This window comes from Poecilia reticulata, chromosome 18 (assembly GCF_904066995.2).
Source record: "Poecilia reticulata chromosome 18, P_reticulata-male-v2, whole genome shotgun sequence".
NCBI lineage: Eukaryota > Metazoa > Chordata > Actinopteri > Cyprinodontiformes > Poeciliidae > Poecilia > Poecilia reticulata.
In genome coordinates, this window is record NC_088847.1 from 16,887,818 (window position 1) to 16,904,814 (window position 16,997).

Below are 16,997 nucleotides of genomic sequence, written 5' to 3' on the forward strand. Positions count from 1 at the left end.
GCCGTACACACTGCAAGCATTTTCTAGTAACACATACACGGATGAGCAGTGAGAAGAAAATCCAACTGGTCCCTGGGACTCCAATCAAAAACGTTGTATTAACACTTTTGCACCAGTAGGCGGCAACTAATCAAGTTGAATACGATAAAAGCTCAAGAGAAGATCATGCTTGATGCAATTCGAGGCTGAAGGATTTGTGTTTTCTTTGACACAGTTTATTCTTTTCTCTCACTTGCTGAGGCAACTTCTTCAGCGCACATTTAAAGTTTCATTCTGGGCAAAGTGAGACGCCCCACTATTGTTGGGATTTGCCGCTCAGAAAGTTTGATCTTTCCTATTATTATATGGACATCCAGTCGACAACTCTCACGCCACAATTACGTTTTGTTTGATTTTTCATTAACAGAAAAAATACAAATCTGTCACTTCTCTTGAAGTGACAGATAAATAGAAGAGAAAGCAGGAGAGGCCCCAGATTGTTTCAGTTACCTAAATGACACCATTATGGCAGCATGTGCAATTCATCACATAAAGCTCGGCTATTTTAAGACTACATATACATGTTAGTGTGGCCTTGACTCATTATCGTTAAAGCCACTTATTCAAACGTGCCGGCTGATAAAAGCCACACCTTCAGCAGGATAATTTGCCGTCCTTGTCAGCTGTCACATCCCCATGCACTGGTGGCACGCCACTGTCACTCACCGTCTCACAACTAAAGAGGAGCACAGAGAATGAAAAGAGCCATTTGCGTCAGGCTGTGTTCCAAGTCTATTTTTATCTAAAAGCCACCAAGTGGAAAGAATACCACAGAGTAATAATCAACCTTTACAAGTTTCGGTGCAACATCTTGGCTGATTGGGCTTGTGTTGTGAAGGTCTGTTGTTTATATTGTGCATCGAGCCATCGTTTTGGCAGAAGTGAGAAAAATGTCAATCCTACATACTTTAGGTTAAAAAGTGAATTATGCACAATAACAAAAATAATTTAAAAAAAAAAAATTTCAATTTGAGAAAGATTACCTTTCTGCCATTTGGTCTTTCCATTAGCTGCTTTACATTTGTAAAAAAAAAAAAAAAGTAATAACCCTCCTTGACAAATCGTGAATGAGCTTGGATTGCCTTTTTTTTCTTCAATTTTAATAGCAAACAAAAAAAAAGATTAGTAGAAAACAATAATTAAGCATCAAACATATTACTGACATCAGAAAATCTCTAATTGCTTTCCAAAAACCAGCACCAGATCTAGTTTCTGAGGGGAGACGTTTGCTTGTTGCCTGTGAAAGCTCAGCCATACGGCAAGCAGCTTGGCAGCCTGCACAGAAAACAGATCTTATAAATAACAGGTGGTCTTCAGAGCCTGAGAGACCCAACTCCTCAATATTAGATTCACACTCTGGTGATAAAAATTCAGTGTGGCACCTTGACAAATCTCCAGTGGGCATTGCTGCAGCTATTGTTTCCCATTAAGCTACACAGAAACTACTCCAAAAAAACCCTTCCATGGAAAAAAAAAGGCACCTTTCACTGTGACTGCAATTTACTTAACTTATCTCTCTCTACAACCTTAGCATTGATTTACTGCAACTCCGGACCAACTTTTCTTCTTTATAGTGAAAAAGAGAGAACTTTCCCTGAGTGGACAGCATCTTACTCAGTTTGAGATGAGATTTATCCTTCTCATCAATAAACGAGAAAAATTATACCTCTAAAGGCGAGTCAGCAGCCAGACCATTTGGGGGCAACCATCAGGTGTTTGTCAACGAGGTCTCCCGGGTGAGAAAATGTCTCGTTTTGCAGTGGTTTTTACTTTTTTACGTTTCCTTTTGCATCAGGACAAAACAAGTCACATTAACTTCTTTCCCGGCCATCGTATGTGTAGCATTAGCCTGTATTAACTGTATGGACTTATTGTTTAAGTAGCGTAGAACGTAGCTTCAACAGTTTGATAAATTCTCACAAGGGCTTATTTGCAGAAAAGTAGGATTTTTCCCACCATTTCCAGTCACTTCTGCTGTGTTCTAGCTTTTTTTTTTTTAATGTTGAGCAAACAGGAGAAATGTCATTTTCCCAGATTGTTCCAGTTTTTAAGCTTCCAGCTGCTCCAGCATGACATTTGGTCCTCAGCTGTCTCACTCTCATTTGGATAAACAGGTTTTCCAGCTCACAGATGATGCGAGCTTTCACAAACAATCCACGTTTATCCTAATTCGATAAGCAACCATCGAATTGAGCACAGGATCACACAACGGTTGCCGAATATGAAACGTGATCCCGAAATAACACCAGAAGCAGGAGTGAAATCGTTAAAAGCAGGATGGTAAATCCTAATAGTTGGTCAAATGTGCAATGCATGAGTCATCTTTTACTATTGAGGTAATAAGCAGCCGTCAGGTGAGTCAGGGAGACAGAAGGTGGGAAATTAAAATAGCTTATAGGACATGTGTGGTGGCTGAATGAGCCGATGATAGGAAACTAGCCTTCCTTTTAACATTCTTCCAAATATACCACTTGTATAACTCAGAGCTTGTAGAATAATTCTATCATGAAATTTATAAAAGGAGAGCAACTTCCTGTGAGCAACATGTGGCATCTCTGAAAGACCTCAAAGCACACCAAGCTATCAAATTCCTTCAAATAGGGCAAATGCAAATGCAAAAAAAAAAAAAAAAAAAACTGGTCATGAACAAGTTCGCCAAAAGGAGAAATAAAAAGTAAAACCAACAGTTTGTCATTTTTCTTACCGTCGTAGCCAGCTTCCAACAGCCCAAACTGCTCCAGCACCTTCACAAACACAACCACAACTACCAGCACGGCGATCATTTCCAGTCCCTCCAAGTTCATAGTCAACATGTCGCTCAGGTCACAGCCTGCCCATGGCCGGTGACGCTTAAAAACCCAGTGCACAGCACTGTTAGCGGGCCATTTAGCTCCACTTTAAGAGCCCTGCATCTGTGGCTCTGATTAGAGACCGGCACAAGTCAGAGAGGGAGCGAGGGGGAGAAAAGTGAGTGGAAGGGAGAGGGAGTGAAAAAAGAGGGAGGAGGGGGGGAGGCAAAGATAAAATACACGCGGAGCTGTGAAGGGAGAGTGGGAGAAGGAGAATGAATGAAAGTAATCGCATTGAGAAAGATAAATAATAGACCGAAGGGCGGAAGAGAAGATGCATCCTAATGACAGATGATTGTCCACTAATGCTCCCTTTCAGCGCAAGTCACCAGTGACAGATGCTAGCAGCAAGATCTAAGTCACAAGAGATTGAGAAAAGCATTGATGTTTACCTAAAAACAAGATGGGTTTGTTTTTATCTTTTTATCCAGGGGGAGTTTGTTCCAACATTTGCAGCAACCTAAACTATGCTTTCATGTTGATTAGCTGCTGGCGTTTCAGGCGGTTTTCAACAAAACTCGCTCAAAGTCCACAATTTCTCTGACTACAAGATGTGGAGGCTGCCTTTGGTTTAATATGGTTTATTTATTTTAATTTACGCCATTGTGTTATTTTAGTTTTGCTGTAATTAATCTAAAAGTTTTTTGGCGTCAATTTGCCTCCACTCAACTCCACTGATTGAAGTTTGCCAATTTTCCCAGGACAGGGAATCCATCAGCAGGTTAGAGGAAAAATCTGTAACTTTCCGATAAAAGACCTCAAACTAAAATTTCAAAGCTTGTTTTGTTCTTTTGGGGAACGGGGCCACACAGCGACGGGGAGGACCTGGAGGAAAAATGCCCAAGCTGGGAATCAGATACAAGGTCTGAGAGTTTTACAACATTTAAAGTGTCCCTTGCTGGTTCTCTTTAACCAATTTCTCAATTCAACACATTTGGTCAATGATGAGACCTGGGTGTGGCTGACCAAACTTTACAAAAATGTGGTTAATTATTGCCAATTCATACTTTCACAGGGATGGAGGTTACTTTTCCCCACATACGGCCATATTGATTCAGAAACTAAGCTCTCTTACATTCACTCATGTTGTCTCCGTCTCATATTCAATTTTTTTTTTTTTTTACATTCTGAAAAAAATTAAGCACGACAGAAAAAATAAAGATAATAAAAAAAGTGTATTGGAGGCAAACAATACATTTCCCCTGTATTTGATCAATTCTACAATAAATCCCATCAGTTCACCTCAAGTCATTTCTATCTTTAATCAATAAAGCCCTTTAACTCAGCACCAAATTATAAGCTGCGAACTGGATACCCAGGGTGTACGGCAACATTCCCTTATAGCACGTACAGAACAATGGATTTGATTGGAAAGCTCCTTAACAAAACAAAAAAAAACCAAAAACGGTTTGCTAAACAACTTGCTGTGCCGCCCAGGCCATGCCGTTATAGTCCTCTGCCTTTCTCTGAGCTCAACAAGCCTGTTGCTTTAGAGCGTGCAACACAATAATCCCTCATTACGATGCTTCAGCTTTGACTTGAAGCCTGATCGTGTGCTTTCCTTTGTTTTGTTTTTTTAAGTGGTGTCTGATTGGCTGGCACACTCTGATTAACAAATCTTTCTGAGCAAGGTCACAATCGATTCCTTTATTGAATGTGTATAATTTATGATGAACTACATGTCGTCAAGCAAGTCGGGTCTAATACGATTCGTTTTAGTTTTGTTCTGAAAATATCAGTGGTGAGCACCGCTAACTAAAAGTATGACTCAAATTCGATACAAGTCGATAACTATTATTGATTTTTGTTTGTTTCAAGTATCCAAAATACTCCCAAACTGGTGACGTCACATTTACTTTTTGATCAACAATTTCCACTTGTCATTTTTTTCAGATCACTTCCTTCAGATCTATTTTTTTTATTATTATTTTTTAAGGAGTTACCTCCGATCTCCTCAGGCACACTGTGTGTGTTCTTTGGACCGTTCACTCTCTGCGGTCGGCTGGATTTGTTTGTGACAAAATCCATCATTTCCCACAATCCAAATGGGTATTAGCAAGTTTTTGCATCTAGACCCGTTTCTGCTGTTTCTTCTGAATTTATTCTAAGAATAAATTAAGATAGACTATCTAGTCATTGAAATATTATTTTTCATTTGTTTATTAGAACCTTTGAATTCTTTTTTTCATTTCTCTTTTGCTATTTTTCAAAACTTTGATGGCAGTGAGTCTATGAAGAGGCTCCTGAATGACTGGTTTTAAAGGTCAGCCGGAGATGTACGCAACTAGTTTTTTCCAGATAGGCTTTACCCTTTTTTAAGCAATCTATACTCATATTATTCAATATCATGGACACCAAACATTTCTGGAATGAATATTGCTCAACATTAGTGGTTTTGGCATGGATCTACAGCGAATCTCTGGATGTTTTAGATTATTTTTTTGTGTGCGTACGTCTCTACAGTCGTTGGCCTTGAACCACAGGCAATGGATGGATAAACGGATACATTAGACACTAAAAGAAAAACCAACTTGTAGATGTGTCTCTGCTTCAACACACCTGACTCAAATAATTATGTCATTACTTTTACTTTGGAGAACTTGACTAAGGATGTGATTCAGCCATTTGCTTTGGGTGTATTGGACCAGAGATGCATCTAAAAGCTGTAGTACACCAGACCTCAAGGCCTGGATTTGAAGATCCCTGAACCAGACAATGGGGTGCGTTTTCGTTATGCACCCCTAAAAAAAAATCTTCTGATCAATTCCAAACATTTTTGGATCTTGGTATACTGTCGGTATCCACAGAAAGATCATCTTTTCAAGAGACTTGAAGCGTGTTTTGAATACGCTCAGCACATAAGACCCTCCCAGAAAAGAAGCCTAAACGATGTGGTCAAAAGAAATCCTTCGCGTTTCCTCTGTCTCTTTGTGAAAGCCGAGTTTGTGATCAATATAGCAGACGTTGAGCGTGTGCGCTCTGCAAATGAACTTTACAGAGCGTCTGTGTGGGAAGCTTCTCAGAAGCAAAGATTAGAAAGGTGAAAGAAAAATGTTGTAGAAGTCTGCTGAGAGGAGGTGCAGCAAGACAGGGAGCACATCCAAGTTAATAGAATTTCTGTCACTTTTTTATAACCTAAGAGACCTAAGATTTTACAGTTTTCTTTTTTACATTTCTTTTCAACTCTAATAAGAGAGCATTAGCTAATCTCAGAGAATCTTACTCCAAGTTCTAACATCTGTTCTCTAATCACCTCAGAACTTGGCGCAGGGTATAATCAAGGCCTTGGGCTAATGGTAATGAAAATAATCAAGGTTTTGCATGTCATCATCGCACACAGTATGCTACATCAATCAGTGTATGATTGGTGATGAAGCTAATTGCCGCTGCATAGCATTGTGGTGAGCTGGTTGAAGCGGGGGAGCTCGGTTGCTCTGTGGTGTAGGTGGCGACGTCAGTGGCACCTGCAAACTGATTAGATGGTAACATGAGAAAGGTTTCAGACTAAATATGAGGAGGAGGTGACTCAGACTAGCAAGGAAAGTGAACTGGGATAATGAAGCGCAGACTTGGCCAAGGGATTTACTTATAGAAAGTTAAAAGTGAACATTTGGAATGAGACAAAAAGTATGTTCACCGTTTTTAACTGCAAGTATTTTGCATTTGATGGCGAGAACAAATAATCTCACTACTCTTACTTACGTGTGATTCAGTTTATTAATCACAAGTGTTAAATTGCTGAGAACAGGAAACTGTAGCTCCATGTACAGAAACGGAGAGTCTTCAGTCAGAGGATCTACATTATGCTGCTGCAGGATATCCTTCCTGAACCTCAAACATCAGCATCTACAACAACTCTTTGAAGAAACTTCAATATGAATTAAAGGGACTGAAATGCTCCACCCAACTAGAGTATTGTTAGTGACTACATCCATCCTCATGGCCAGGTTCCCCTTTTCTCTTAACACTCCATTTGGAGCACACTGTTTAGGAACTCAATGGCCAGATTCAAACTAGTGTTGTTCTTTGGATAACTTATCAGATTTTTAGTGAAAGAGTAAAGCTGCTCTGATTGCCCTCTTCTTTGTCCTCAACAAGGAATATACTGAAACTTTATTTTTTTTTAAAAATGGCATGCAGCCAGGTAAATCCCTCTGTTAAAAAGAAAGTGTTTTCAATAAATTCAGTTACAATCGATTGACCTTCTGGAGACAAAGCACAGGTCGGCGACCTGACACTAAAACAAATGAATGTCTTATTTGTTTGGAGGAACTGTCAACGTATGCCGCCGTGGCCCAGTACTCTACAAAATAAAACGGCTAATTCCAAACTAATGTGATTTGAATCGTGCTAAATTCAGGCACAAGTCGGTCTGAAGACAAAACATCTTCCTGGAAAGAAAACACAACCTTATATCTGCTCCTCACAGGTAATCAAATTGAAGAAAAGAGGGGAAAAATATGTGTTTTAACTCTACAGGGAAAACCGCTGACTCTTCAGTATTCTGCTGGGATCAATAAGATCTAAATAAGGTAAATTAACATTCTTCCTAAATGTGCTCCAATGCTTCATTGAAATTGATTCGTTTGTGCTAGGTGAGATTTAAACAGCTCTAAGTTGCACTAATCAAACATCCCACAATACAAGTAGCTCTTATCCATCAGCATTTTGAACGTCCATTCCTGATGTTCAGTCTAAATCCGAACCTCTAAATCTCAGCCTCTCCAGGAGAATCAGCAGTTGCATTTTATTTGAGTTTGCTGCCATCAAGTGGAAATGACCAGAGCCTACAATTTAAAAACCTGTTCCCATGAGCATGTGAAGAAACATTTCACACACTCTGATGTTAAAAAATAGTTTTCCCCATGATTGTGCATCCTACTGACCCAGACTGAGAGAGAAAGTTTACAGGCTCGGAACACATTAGCAGGTGTTTGGAGTTTATTAGCTGATTGAGGCGTGACACCATGAGTTTCTATTAATGAGCTTTTTCACAGTTTTAAAATTTTCTGGGAGAGAAAATTATCAGGGAGCCATAATCAGCAACATTTCAAGAAACAAAGGGTTTGGACTATGCTACTAAAACTGATAAGTTTCCCTTTCTAAGATGACTAGCAAGAAATATTGCAATTTTACACAGTATTTTATTTTTGGAGATGTACTAGTACTTTATTGCCAGAAGAGGTCTACAAAGTACACAATAAAGCATTTTACAGAGTATGATGTCAAAACTTCACATCGTTTTCTGGGTCCAATTTCCACAGTTCTGTCAGTTTTTGTGGCATTTAAAGTAAGTAATTTTAGGGATAAAAAAAAAAGTTCATACTTTATTGCAGACATTTCTGCAATAAGGCTTTCAATACTAAACTAAAAAAAAACCCAACAACCTACTAGACATTTTTATCATAAGCATGAACAGACGGGCGCATTTTTTTTTTTTATCAAATTGAAAGTAAAGAGTTCTATTGTCTCTGTACTTGCATAATAAAGTCATAACGTCGGAGAAATTATTCCAGCGAATGTCCTTTAGGTGTTAAAATTATTTCTTTTTTTCAAACTGCATCAGCAAAAAGATAATCAAATTTTTCACACCAAGCCCTGATATGTTGGTGCTGAAGAAGTTGGATCACAGCTGCTGTCATTAAAACAGGATCAACTGTGTTACTGCATGTAACAGTGAGAGTAAAATTATCTAATTTCACAAGCCGTCTTCCTTCCATTTGTTTTTTTTTTTGTTGTTGTTGTTGTTTTTGGTTTAAAGTTACTCAAAAACTTTTAAAACCAACCAAAATACAAATGTAGCACAGGCCAACAAATCTGTTTTGCAGGAGTGATTACTTAACTATATACATTCTGCTTCTATAACTTATTTTCTCAGCGCATTGCTGATAACCCTTAGCTGTCCGACACCAGCTGACTTAGAAAACTGCACTAAAACCCAAACTCTATATTGGCTACTTTATAATGTAAAAGATTATCATTATTTTCAACAGTGACAGTCTCAATGCTACCAGAATATTCCACCATATTGCCCTTCTTCCCATGAAAATTGCTTTAACTGAGATGCCAAAGGAGGGGTGGGAGAGTTGTCTCTAGCTCAGAGTAGCGTTGACATCCACCCCCAGTCAACTATGCTGTGTGCTGTCAATTAGCTGGCTAAAGGGAATACTGTCACACTTTTCCCTTCATTAAAAAGTCAGACAAAGTGGATAGTTTGGAAATATATTTGCCCGTGACACAGGAGAATTGGTGTGTTTGGTGTGTGTGGCAGCTTCTCTGGCTGAATATGTGTCAGCTTGTAAGATTTGCAATAAAATATTCCAGTAAATTCATATTTACAGGAAAAATATGTTCATGTCAAACAAAAAAAAAAGTAAATGACTTATTAATTTGACTTTTATGCCAGTGTATTACAGTTTAAACAAAGAGCACCGTCGATTTCTATTGATTTGTGAATCACTAGCAACACAAACAAAGAGTATGGAAAAAATATGAACATGTATGTTCATATTTAGTTAATATTGTTGCTATAAGCAAGCATTTGTTTATGGTGTATTTCTGAAATCTATTTTTTTTTCTCTGAAAAAAAATGGTAAGGCAGCAGAAGTTCAAAGAAAAACTTTAAAAGAGCTTCAGAAACCGTGAAGATCTATTGATCGCATCCCCTTTAAGAGTCAGACTCCTTGAGGTTAAATCCTGAAAAAAATGAGGCAGAGCTCAAGTCTTTGTAGTTGCATGTTTTTCTACTGTAGTAAAGCATTCAGGCATTTTAATCTCCATCTAAATACTTAATGGTTTATGAAAAGCATCACTGTGGGTAGAGCGTGTCTCCAACACACTCAGTGCTGTCTGTTTGCAGAAAGTCAATTCAAACACTTAATTTCCTGAGCATCCATCTGTAGCTGCCGAAGGGACACGCTGAATCTAAATGAAGCTAAACCTACAACTAGCACACGGAGCAACGGCAGCATCTTCAAATGAACCCATTCGGACCTGGCATGTTTTTACTAAATGCTGTTCTTTTTTTTAATGGACTGCATCCTGAGGTGCAGTGGATGGTTTTCATGATGACTCGCTTTTCTATCTACCAATATGCAATGAATTCAGTCTGAAGGAAGGCAAGACCACTTTCACAGAGCTCATCTATGCTGGTTCCTCATCCCGTCTAACCAAACTATCTTCATTGTGCTTTAGAGGAATGCAAAGGCTGCCCCAAAATATCGTAAAAAAAAAAAAAAAAAAAACTCATCTGAACATTTCTAACTCTAGAGCTACTGAGTGATACACATGTGATCATTTTAATAACTCTCACACTCATGGTATGCATTAAGTCTGTGCAATTAAATAAGAAAGTATTGATTTGAGACTGGGGTCAGGACCACAGACAAATGATCTATTAATAACTGAAACCTCCATACAGAAACCAAAGCAAGTTTGGATCCAAATCTGGGGGTTAGAAATGCACTAGGAGAAGGTGTGGGGTCTGGAATTTGTCCAGTTTTGATTGGACATAAACTCAAAAGTCCAATCTTTAAGTGAATGCGCCACACAGGTGGTGGTAACAACAGGTGGTGGGCATTGTAACTGATAGCGAACCATTTTGTAAGATGTTTAAAATAAAGTCAAAAAGGAGAAAAGAGATGTAAAAGGGAATTTAAAAGGAAATTGTATTTTCTGTGAGAGGTCATGAAGTCATCCCTGATTCTCATATCAACAATTAAACAGTATGTAACTCAGTGGACCCTCAGTGTTTGAGATAAGAATTACAATAAGGGGTTATCAGACCTCTATCCCCTCTAAAAATGCAGATAATCCCATATTTTAATATTTCAAACACCAAATACACCTTAATATGAATTAATTCCCACCACTGAAAGCGTCTCTCATCACTACCGTCAAAGCCAACATTAACAATCTTCCTTATTTCTGCTTTTAGGAGGCACAGCCAATGAGCACCAAAGAACATGAATGGCTCTGCCTGATTGGAAACGCCAGACAATAGCATGTCAAGTAGTATTGCTTCCACGTATAAAAACAAACAACGCCTCCTCCGGGAAATATGCAACGTTTTTGCTTAGTATTCTGGTGTTGCTTTACACAGAAAAATCCATTAATACCAAACCTCAAATAGGCAGTGACCCACAATGCTTCTTTTGTTCTCATAATTGATTTTGTTCTGGTCCGAGACATCAAAATCTCCTAAAATGAGTCGAAACCAAACAACCAAAAGGTCAAAGTTTCAAAGGAATCAGCCACCACATTCTGATCAGTGAATCTCTACCCGTGGTGTGTCGCTGCTTTTCTTAAATTAAATGTGAGGTTAGCAATCAGGAAAAAAAAAAAGCAATACATGATGAAAGAGCTCCTTTTTAAAAGGGCAAAGATTACATGCTGCTAAAATCAAGAATAAAATCAAAATTAGAAAGGAAATGGATTTACCCCCTGCTGAGTTTGTTTCAAGAAAACAGTGTCCTGTGAATGTATTCAAACTTTTTCACCTTTTTGCAACATAACCACAGCTTCAGTGCATTGAACTGGGATTTTATTTGCTACAACAACACAAAGTCGTAATGTGTTGTGAAGTGAATGGACAGGAATATATTGATTTTATCAGGTGTATCAGATCAAACGGGGACTGAATACAAATGCTTGGTACACTTTCATGTTCTATTTTGATTTTTTTTAAAACCATGTGTAATAGGTATTCCATTTCACTATTATGCTCTATTTTGGTTTTCACAAACAATCCCAGTGACGAGCACTGGAGTTTGTGCCTGTTAATGTAAACATTTCCAGGAGCCTTAATATTTTTGGGGGGTACGGTAACAGAAAACTAAATATTTAATGTCCACACTGGCTAAGAAAAACACTTTTTTCCAGCAGAAAAATCCCCCAAAATTCTAAAGCAATTCCAATAGGATTTCTGAAGAGATCATTTTATTTTTGTTAACATTTGTTCTGTTAAATTAGATCTCAGCCTTTGCTTAAGTGGGAAACTGTTCTTTAATAAACGGCTGCACAGCAGATCCAGCTTGGCGACTCATTCAGAATTAATTAAGCAGTAAAAAACACACGTATATCAATAACTACTCTGTTTTTATAGGAGTCCATAGGGCAAATCTCACTGGTCAGTAGTTAATGATGCGGTCTGCATCAATAGGCTCGTATCTGCTAGGATATGAGCAATAAATGATCATGTGAATGCTGACTGTTCTCTCGATCCTCAGTCACACCAAGGCACTTCTGAACAAGAGGAGTATTTCTGCGAACAGTGTTGCATGTCACAGATGGGTTGGAAGAAAAATTAATGAGATAAATTCAAAGTGCCTTTGGCAGACAGTCCTTTTTAAATTTTACAGTCATTATTTGCCTTTGAATGAAAGACTCAGGGTCTTTTTAAGTTCGAGCAAAGCAATAATTGAATGTAATTTTAATTTATGCAGAGCTAATACGGAGAGTTCGACTCGCTTCCTCCGTGGTTATTACAGCGAGCAGAGGGTCAGGAACAGCTTACATAACAGACGATTGTTGTATTCTTCCAAGGTTTTCCTTTTTCTTTTTTTTTTTTTTGGGTGTGTAATGTGATCAGATGGGGCTGTAAGCGAACATGGGAAATTGGTGGGATGGCTACCTTTAAAGTGGCAGCTGCTCTCGCCATGGTTGGCCACACGTCTTCAATCGGTCCTGTAAACACCAGAAGGCCCGAAAGGAGAGGAGGGCCAGCAACAAGCAGCAAAAACCGGACAACCCGATCACCCCCACGAGTCACCGACGTTAAAAATTCAACCGAGAAGACGACACCGAAAGTTCAGAGTTTGCTCTGAAATCCATGCAGCTGCTTCTGACTGACAACATTTCAGAGTGGCGACGTGACTCACACTGTATTTAATGTTCTACTGCTTCCATTTGAGCAGCTGAGTGTACCTCTCTCTCTCTCACTCCTACACAGATTTCAGCTCATAACAGCTCCCAACGACACAAACAGGCAAGACATTTTAGATGATTGAAAGCACAAGGACAAACCCATCGCAGCGCCACAGCGGCGTCGGCAGGTCTCTTATCTTCGGGGCATTTCACGCGCGGTGGAAACACTCACAGCCGAGCCAGAAGAGACGGAGAAGGTTACAGTTTGAGTAGGTGCTTATTGGACTATCATGTCTCTACACAAGGATAAATGCAGCAGGAGAAAAAAAAAAAAACTGTTTCAATCCAGAGTGGGTAGAAAAGCTGAATTGCGAGCTTTTATAGAGTGAGTGTATTATTTGCCTTACATTGTGCGAGGCAGTATGTGACACCATTTGCAAGGATATAGACAATTCAATTTGTGCAAAGACTGATGTCATTCTTTAATCGCGTATAGGGCTGAGGTCACCAATCAATCAAGCGACCGTGAATCAGTTGCTGCAGGAAGTCTTCCGGCTGAGTTTACAGTAAAAGCTTAAGCTTACAGTCAAAACAGTTGCACATAAATATTTAAATAGTCGGTATTTTTTGTCAGGTAGTAACGGTAGCGATGGTAACAGAGCGAACCACCAATAAAGGCTTAAAAATGTTGAGCAATAAACTATACTGTGTGCACATGAATTAGAGAAATCTTATTTTGGGGGATTTTTTTTTATTAATCGCCAACTGCAGTGCTCTCAGTTAATCCAAAAATGTTAATACATTTCAAACATGAACGCATAAACTAAAAGTGAGGTTAAAAGTGGGGCAACTATTATGTGCATAACGATTAGGCAAAAAATAAAGTTTTCACACCTCGCTTTCTTATTTTCATCTACGTGAGAATTATAAACACATTTCAATACTTTCCAATAATCATTTCAGACCTCTTTTACCAGCAATCAGCCTCTTTCAGGGATTCTGTCAGTTTCTTGAACTTTTGACTATCAACTTTTTGTGCAGCAGCAACCACAGCCTCTGTTTTAGAGACTGTTTTATTTCACTGGAAATCTCACACTTTAAAAAAAACAAACCAAAAAAAACTGCCCAGAACTTCTCAATTGTGTTCAGGTCAAACGGTGGCCATGTCGTACATTTTGCTTATTTAATAGTTTTTCTAGCTGGCCACACCCAGGAGTTCTTGGATGTGGTGATGTCAGATTGTCCTGCATGAAGATCATTGTCTGATTGAAATGCACAGATAGTTTGAAAAAGGTGACTTCTAAGAACTGGCAGAAGGTTTGGGAGATTATTTTCAGCCCATCTTCAACCCAAAAAGAGTCATAAATAATACCAGCCCACACCGGTACCCCGCCTCCATCTCGCTAGCATCTGATTGAGTAAAATATGCCTAAAAATAACGATAGTCAAAATACTCATAATCAAAACTCATTTGCTTAACAATTGCACGCACAGCGTTTTACATTTTATTCAGCTAATTGGAGTGACATTTCTAAATCCAACTCAGAAATTAATTTTATAATTTGAGAGTTGAAGCATTTTGTTGGCTCCAGAATTGTGCAAGTTCAAATTACTTCAGTAAAAAAAAAAAAAAAAAGTAATTTTAATTAAGTGCAGTTGTGGGGAAAAAAATAAGACTACATTTCATGACCCAACCATCAACGTATAAACCAGGGGTCACCAACCTTTTTGAGCCTGGGAGCTACTTCACAGTCCAGAGCAACACGAAGGGTTACTTTTCTTGGCTCAGCCTTTATAACAATAATATATATGATTACATGTCGTCTAATAATATTAATGTTGGGGACTATTCACAATAGTTATCAGTAATTATTACCATGGCAGCTATGGTTAATTGCTATTATGTGATCAGAAGTTCTTAGTTCAGTTTTAAGTTTGATTCCCTTTCTTAGCTTTTCTGTGTGATTCTAAATTTCCCACAAGTGACTGATAGTCTGGATTATTGCAGCTGCTGGACGCACTGTGAGATTTTCCTTTAAATAAAAAAAGAAAAGTTATTGTATATTTTTATTATCCAACCTTCTTTATTATTAACAAATTGTGCAGAGAAAAAAAAATGTCAGACAGATTATAAGGTAGCACAAAACTATCCCTGCACCTGACCTGTAAGTGCGCATCTCTCCAATGCGCTTCATGTGCGCGTCGCACAAAACCAGCGCAAACTTAAACCACTAAAGCAGCGAACCCTTTTTAACACAAACGATGCTAAATACTAATAAATACATGGAAGCGGAGCCGACCTGTGATCCACGGAAAGAGGAGGATGTTGATTCAGGTTCAGGTGTCAGACGTGCAGAGGAGGAGAAGGCGAAGCAACATTGTTTGCTTAGTTTTTACTCTTTTGGAAAACTTTTCAACTAGATTAAATTGTTTAACACAGTCTTAGCGCGACGCTAAGTAGGAGCGGCAGATGTCAGCAAACGGGTGACCCGCTAACTGTCCGGTTCGGGAAACATCAAAAACCTCATAACCGGCGACCCGTCAGAACCGAACACGGTAAAAAGCTCAACCGGAATCCGAACCGCTCCTAGAACTGCGGGAGGTTCAAACTCCGCTCATTCAGTTTTAGCTTACAGAAAAAGCACCGAGCCGCCAAATAAACAAAAGCAAACTGACCAATAAGATTTAAGCTTTGGGTGCCCTTTGACCCCCACAGACTCAGATGTGCGCTACGTACAAGATGTTTTGACGCATAATATTTTTTTTCTCCACAATTTTAATTGTAAAGAGGGTTCGATAATTAAAATTTCAGATTTTTTTTTTTTTTTTACATCAAGTTAAAAAAAAAAAGACCTTAGAGCTGCCCCCACTCTAAGCTAGGCAGAGAGGGAGCAGCAGAACTGCAGGCGCTGCTGCCCTTCGATAACATTTATGCATAAAAATTTACATTTTAATTTTTTTTTATAATTAGCTTTTTTTAAATTCTGAATATAAACAAATTTTACTACTTCAATGAAATATGAAATAATTTATTTGGCAATGCTCCCCAATGAGAGTGGCTATTTTTAGAACTTGCCCCGCGGGCACCGCGTTGGTGACCCCTGGTATAAACAATCTAATTTTGCTAATGTTAGTAGTTATTGTTTAATCGTAGGATAGCTTTAGCCATGCTCACAAAGTTCCACCTTAAACTTTATTACGTTAACGTGAAAAATATCACCACCTTCTGCTTACGCATTAGAATTACAGGTAGCCTGTGTAAATGTCAATCAACACACCGTTTTCTAATTCTCCTGTATAAGACATATCTCTCCTGTTTTAGTTTATATTTGTATTTTAACGTTTTTTTATAGCCATGTAGGTTTTTGTTGGCTGTTACTACAAAACACTTTCATTTAATAAATCTTTTAAATTATTACCAATACAGCAGAGCAAAAGAAACAAGTTTTAAAATTGTCATATTCGGATTTTATCTTTACTTATAGATAAAATCTATAAGTAAAGACTACTGTGGGGAATAAGTAATTAATTACCGATTCCCCCAGTAATTAATTGCAAACAATATATATTTTTTTCCATTTAGGGATATCTAAGAAACATGAACCACCATTTTGGATGAGAAAATTCTCAATTAATCCGTCGTATCTCTTATTACAGTAGAGATAATTGTACCTCTACTGTATCCAAGCTGCAGTATATTATCTTAATGAACTCCACTGCAGGTCTTTATTTCTGTATCCCATGTTCTCCTTTCTAGGTCTCTATGAAATATGCTTACATAGCACATTACCGTAAGCTCGGTGATCTATTGCTTCACTGAGTTTTACAGAGTCCCTCATTCATTTTGCTCTCTGGCTCTCCAGCAATCCCCCGAGTGAAATATGATTTACCGTCCTTTAAGTGTCATCTCTTCTGTCTTTCCCCACCACACCACTAAATATAACCCCTGGCAGTTATTGTCTGCCAGCTGCCCCACTAAATCTTTTATCGTTCTTTAATGAAGAACTGACTTCTATGTCTTTTGTTATGGTGGCATGCCGTGATGTTGATCGGAATAATAATAATGCAGGGAGTAAAAACACAACACAAGCGTCGGCTCTCCGGTGCTCTTACTGCGAAAGCAACATTAGGCAAAGCAAATTGGGGGGGGAAAAAGTCGAGCGAGTTTGCAGAGTTCGGCGTGTGGCGCTTAGCAAAATGTAGCCAATTTCAAGGTAATTTCATGCACTGCTGATATGGCAACAT

At 38.5% G+C, this 16,997-nt stretch overlaps 1 protein-coding gene across 7 annotated transcripts in view; it reads right to left on the bottom strand.

The window, feature by feature from the left end:
• kcnip4a (potassium voltage-gated channel interacting protein 4a) overlaps positions 1-16,997 on the bottom strand; it is a 138,854-nt gene that overhangs the window by 39,249 nt on the left and 82,608 nt on the right. The window contains exon 1 of one of the 7 annotated variants that reach the window (XM_008435806.3): positions 12,912-13,048. The exons of 5 other annotated variants lie outside the window; for them this stretch is intronic. In XM_008435806.3, coding sequence (XP_008434028.1) covers positions 12,912-12,915 — 4 coding nt within the window. In that variant the 5' untranslated portion in view covers positions 12,916-13,048. Of the gene's footprint in view, positions 1-2,743; positions 2,945-12,911; positions 13,049-16,997 lie in introns of those variants that run through there. One more of the 7 variants, XM_008435802.3, reaches the window with a different exon arrangement.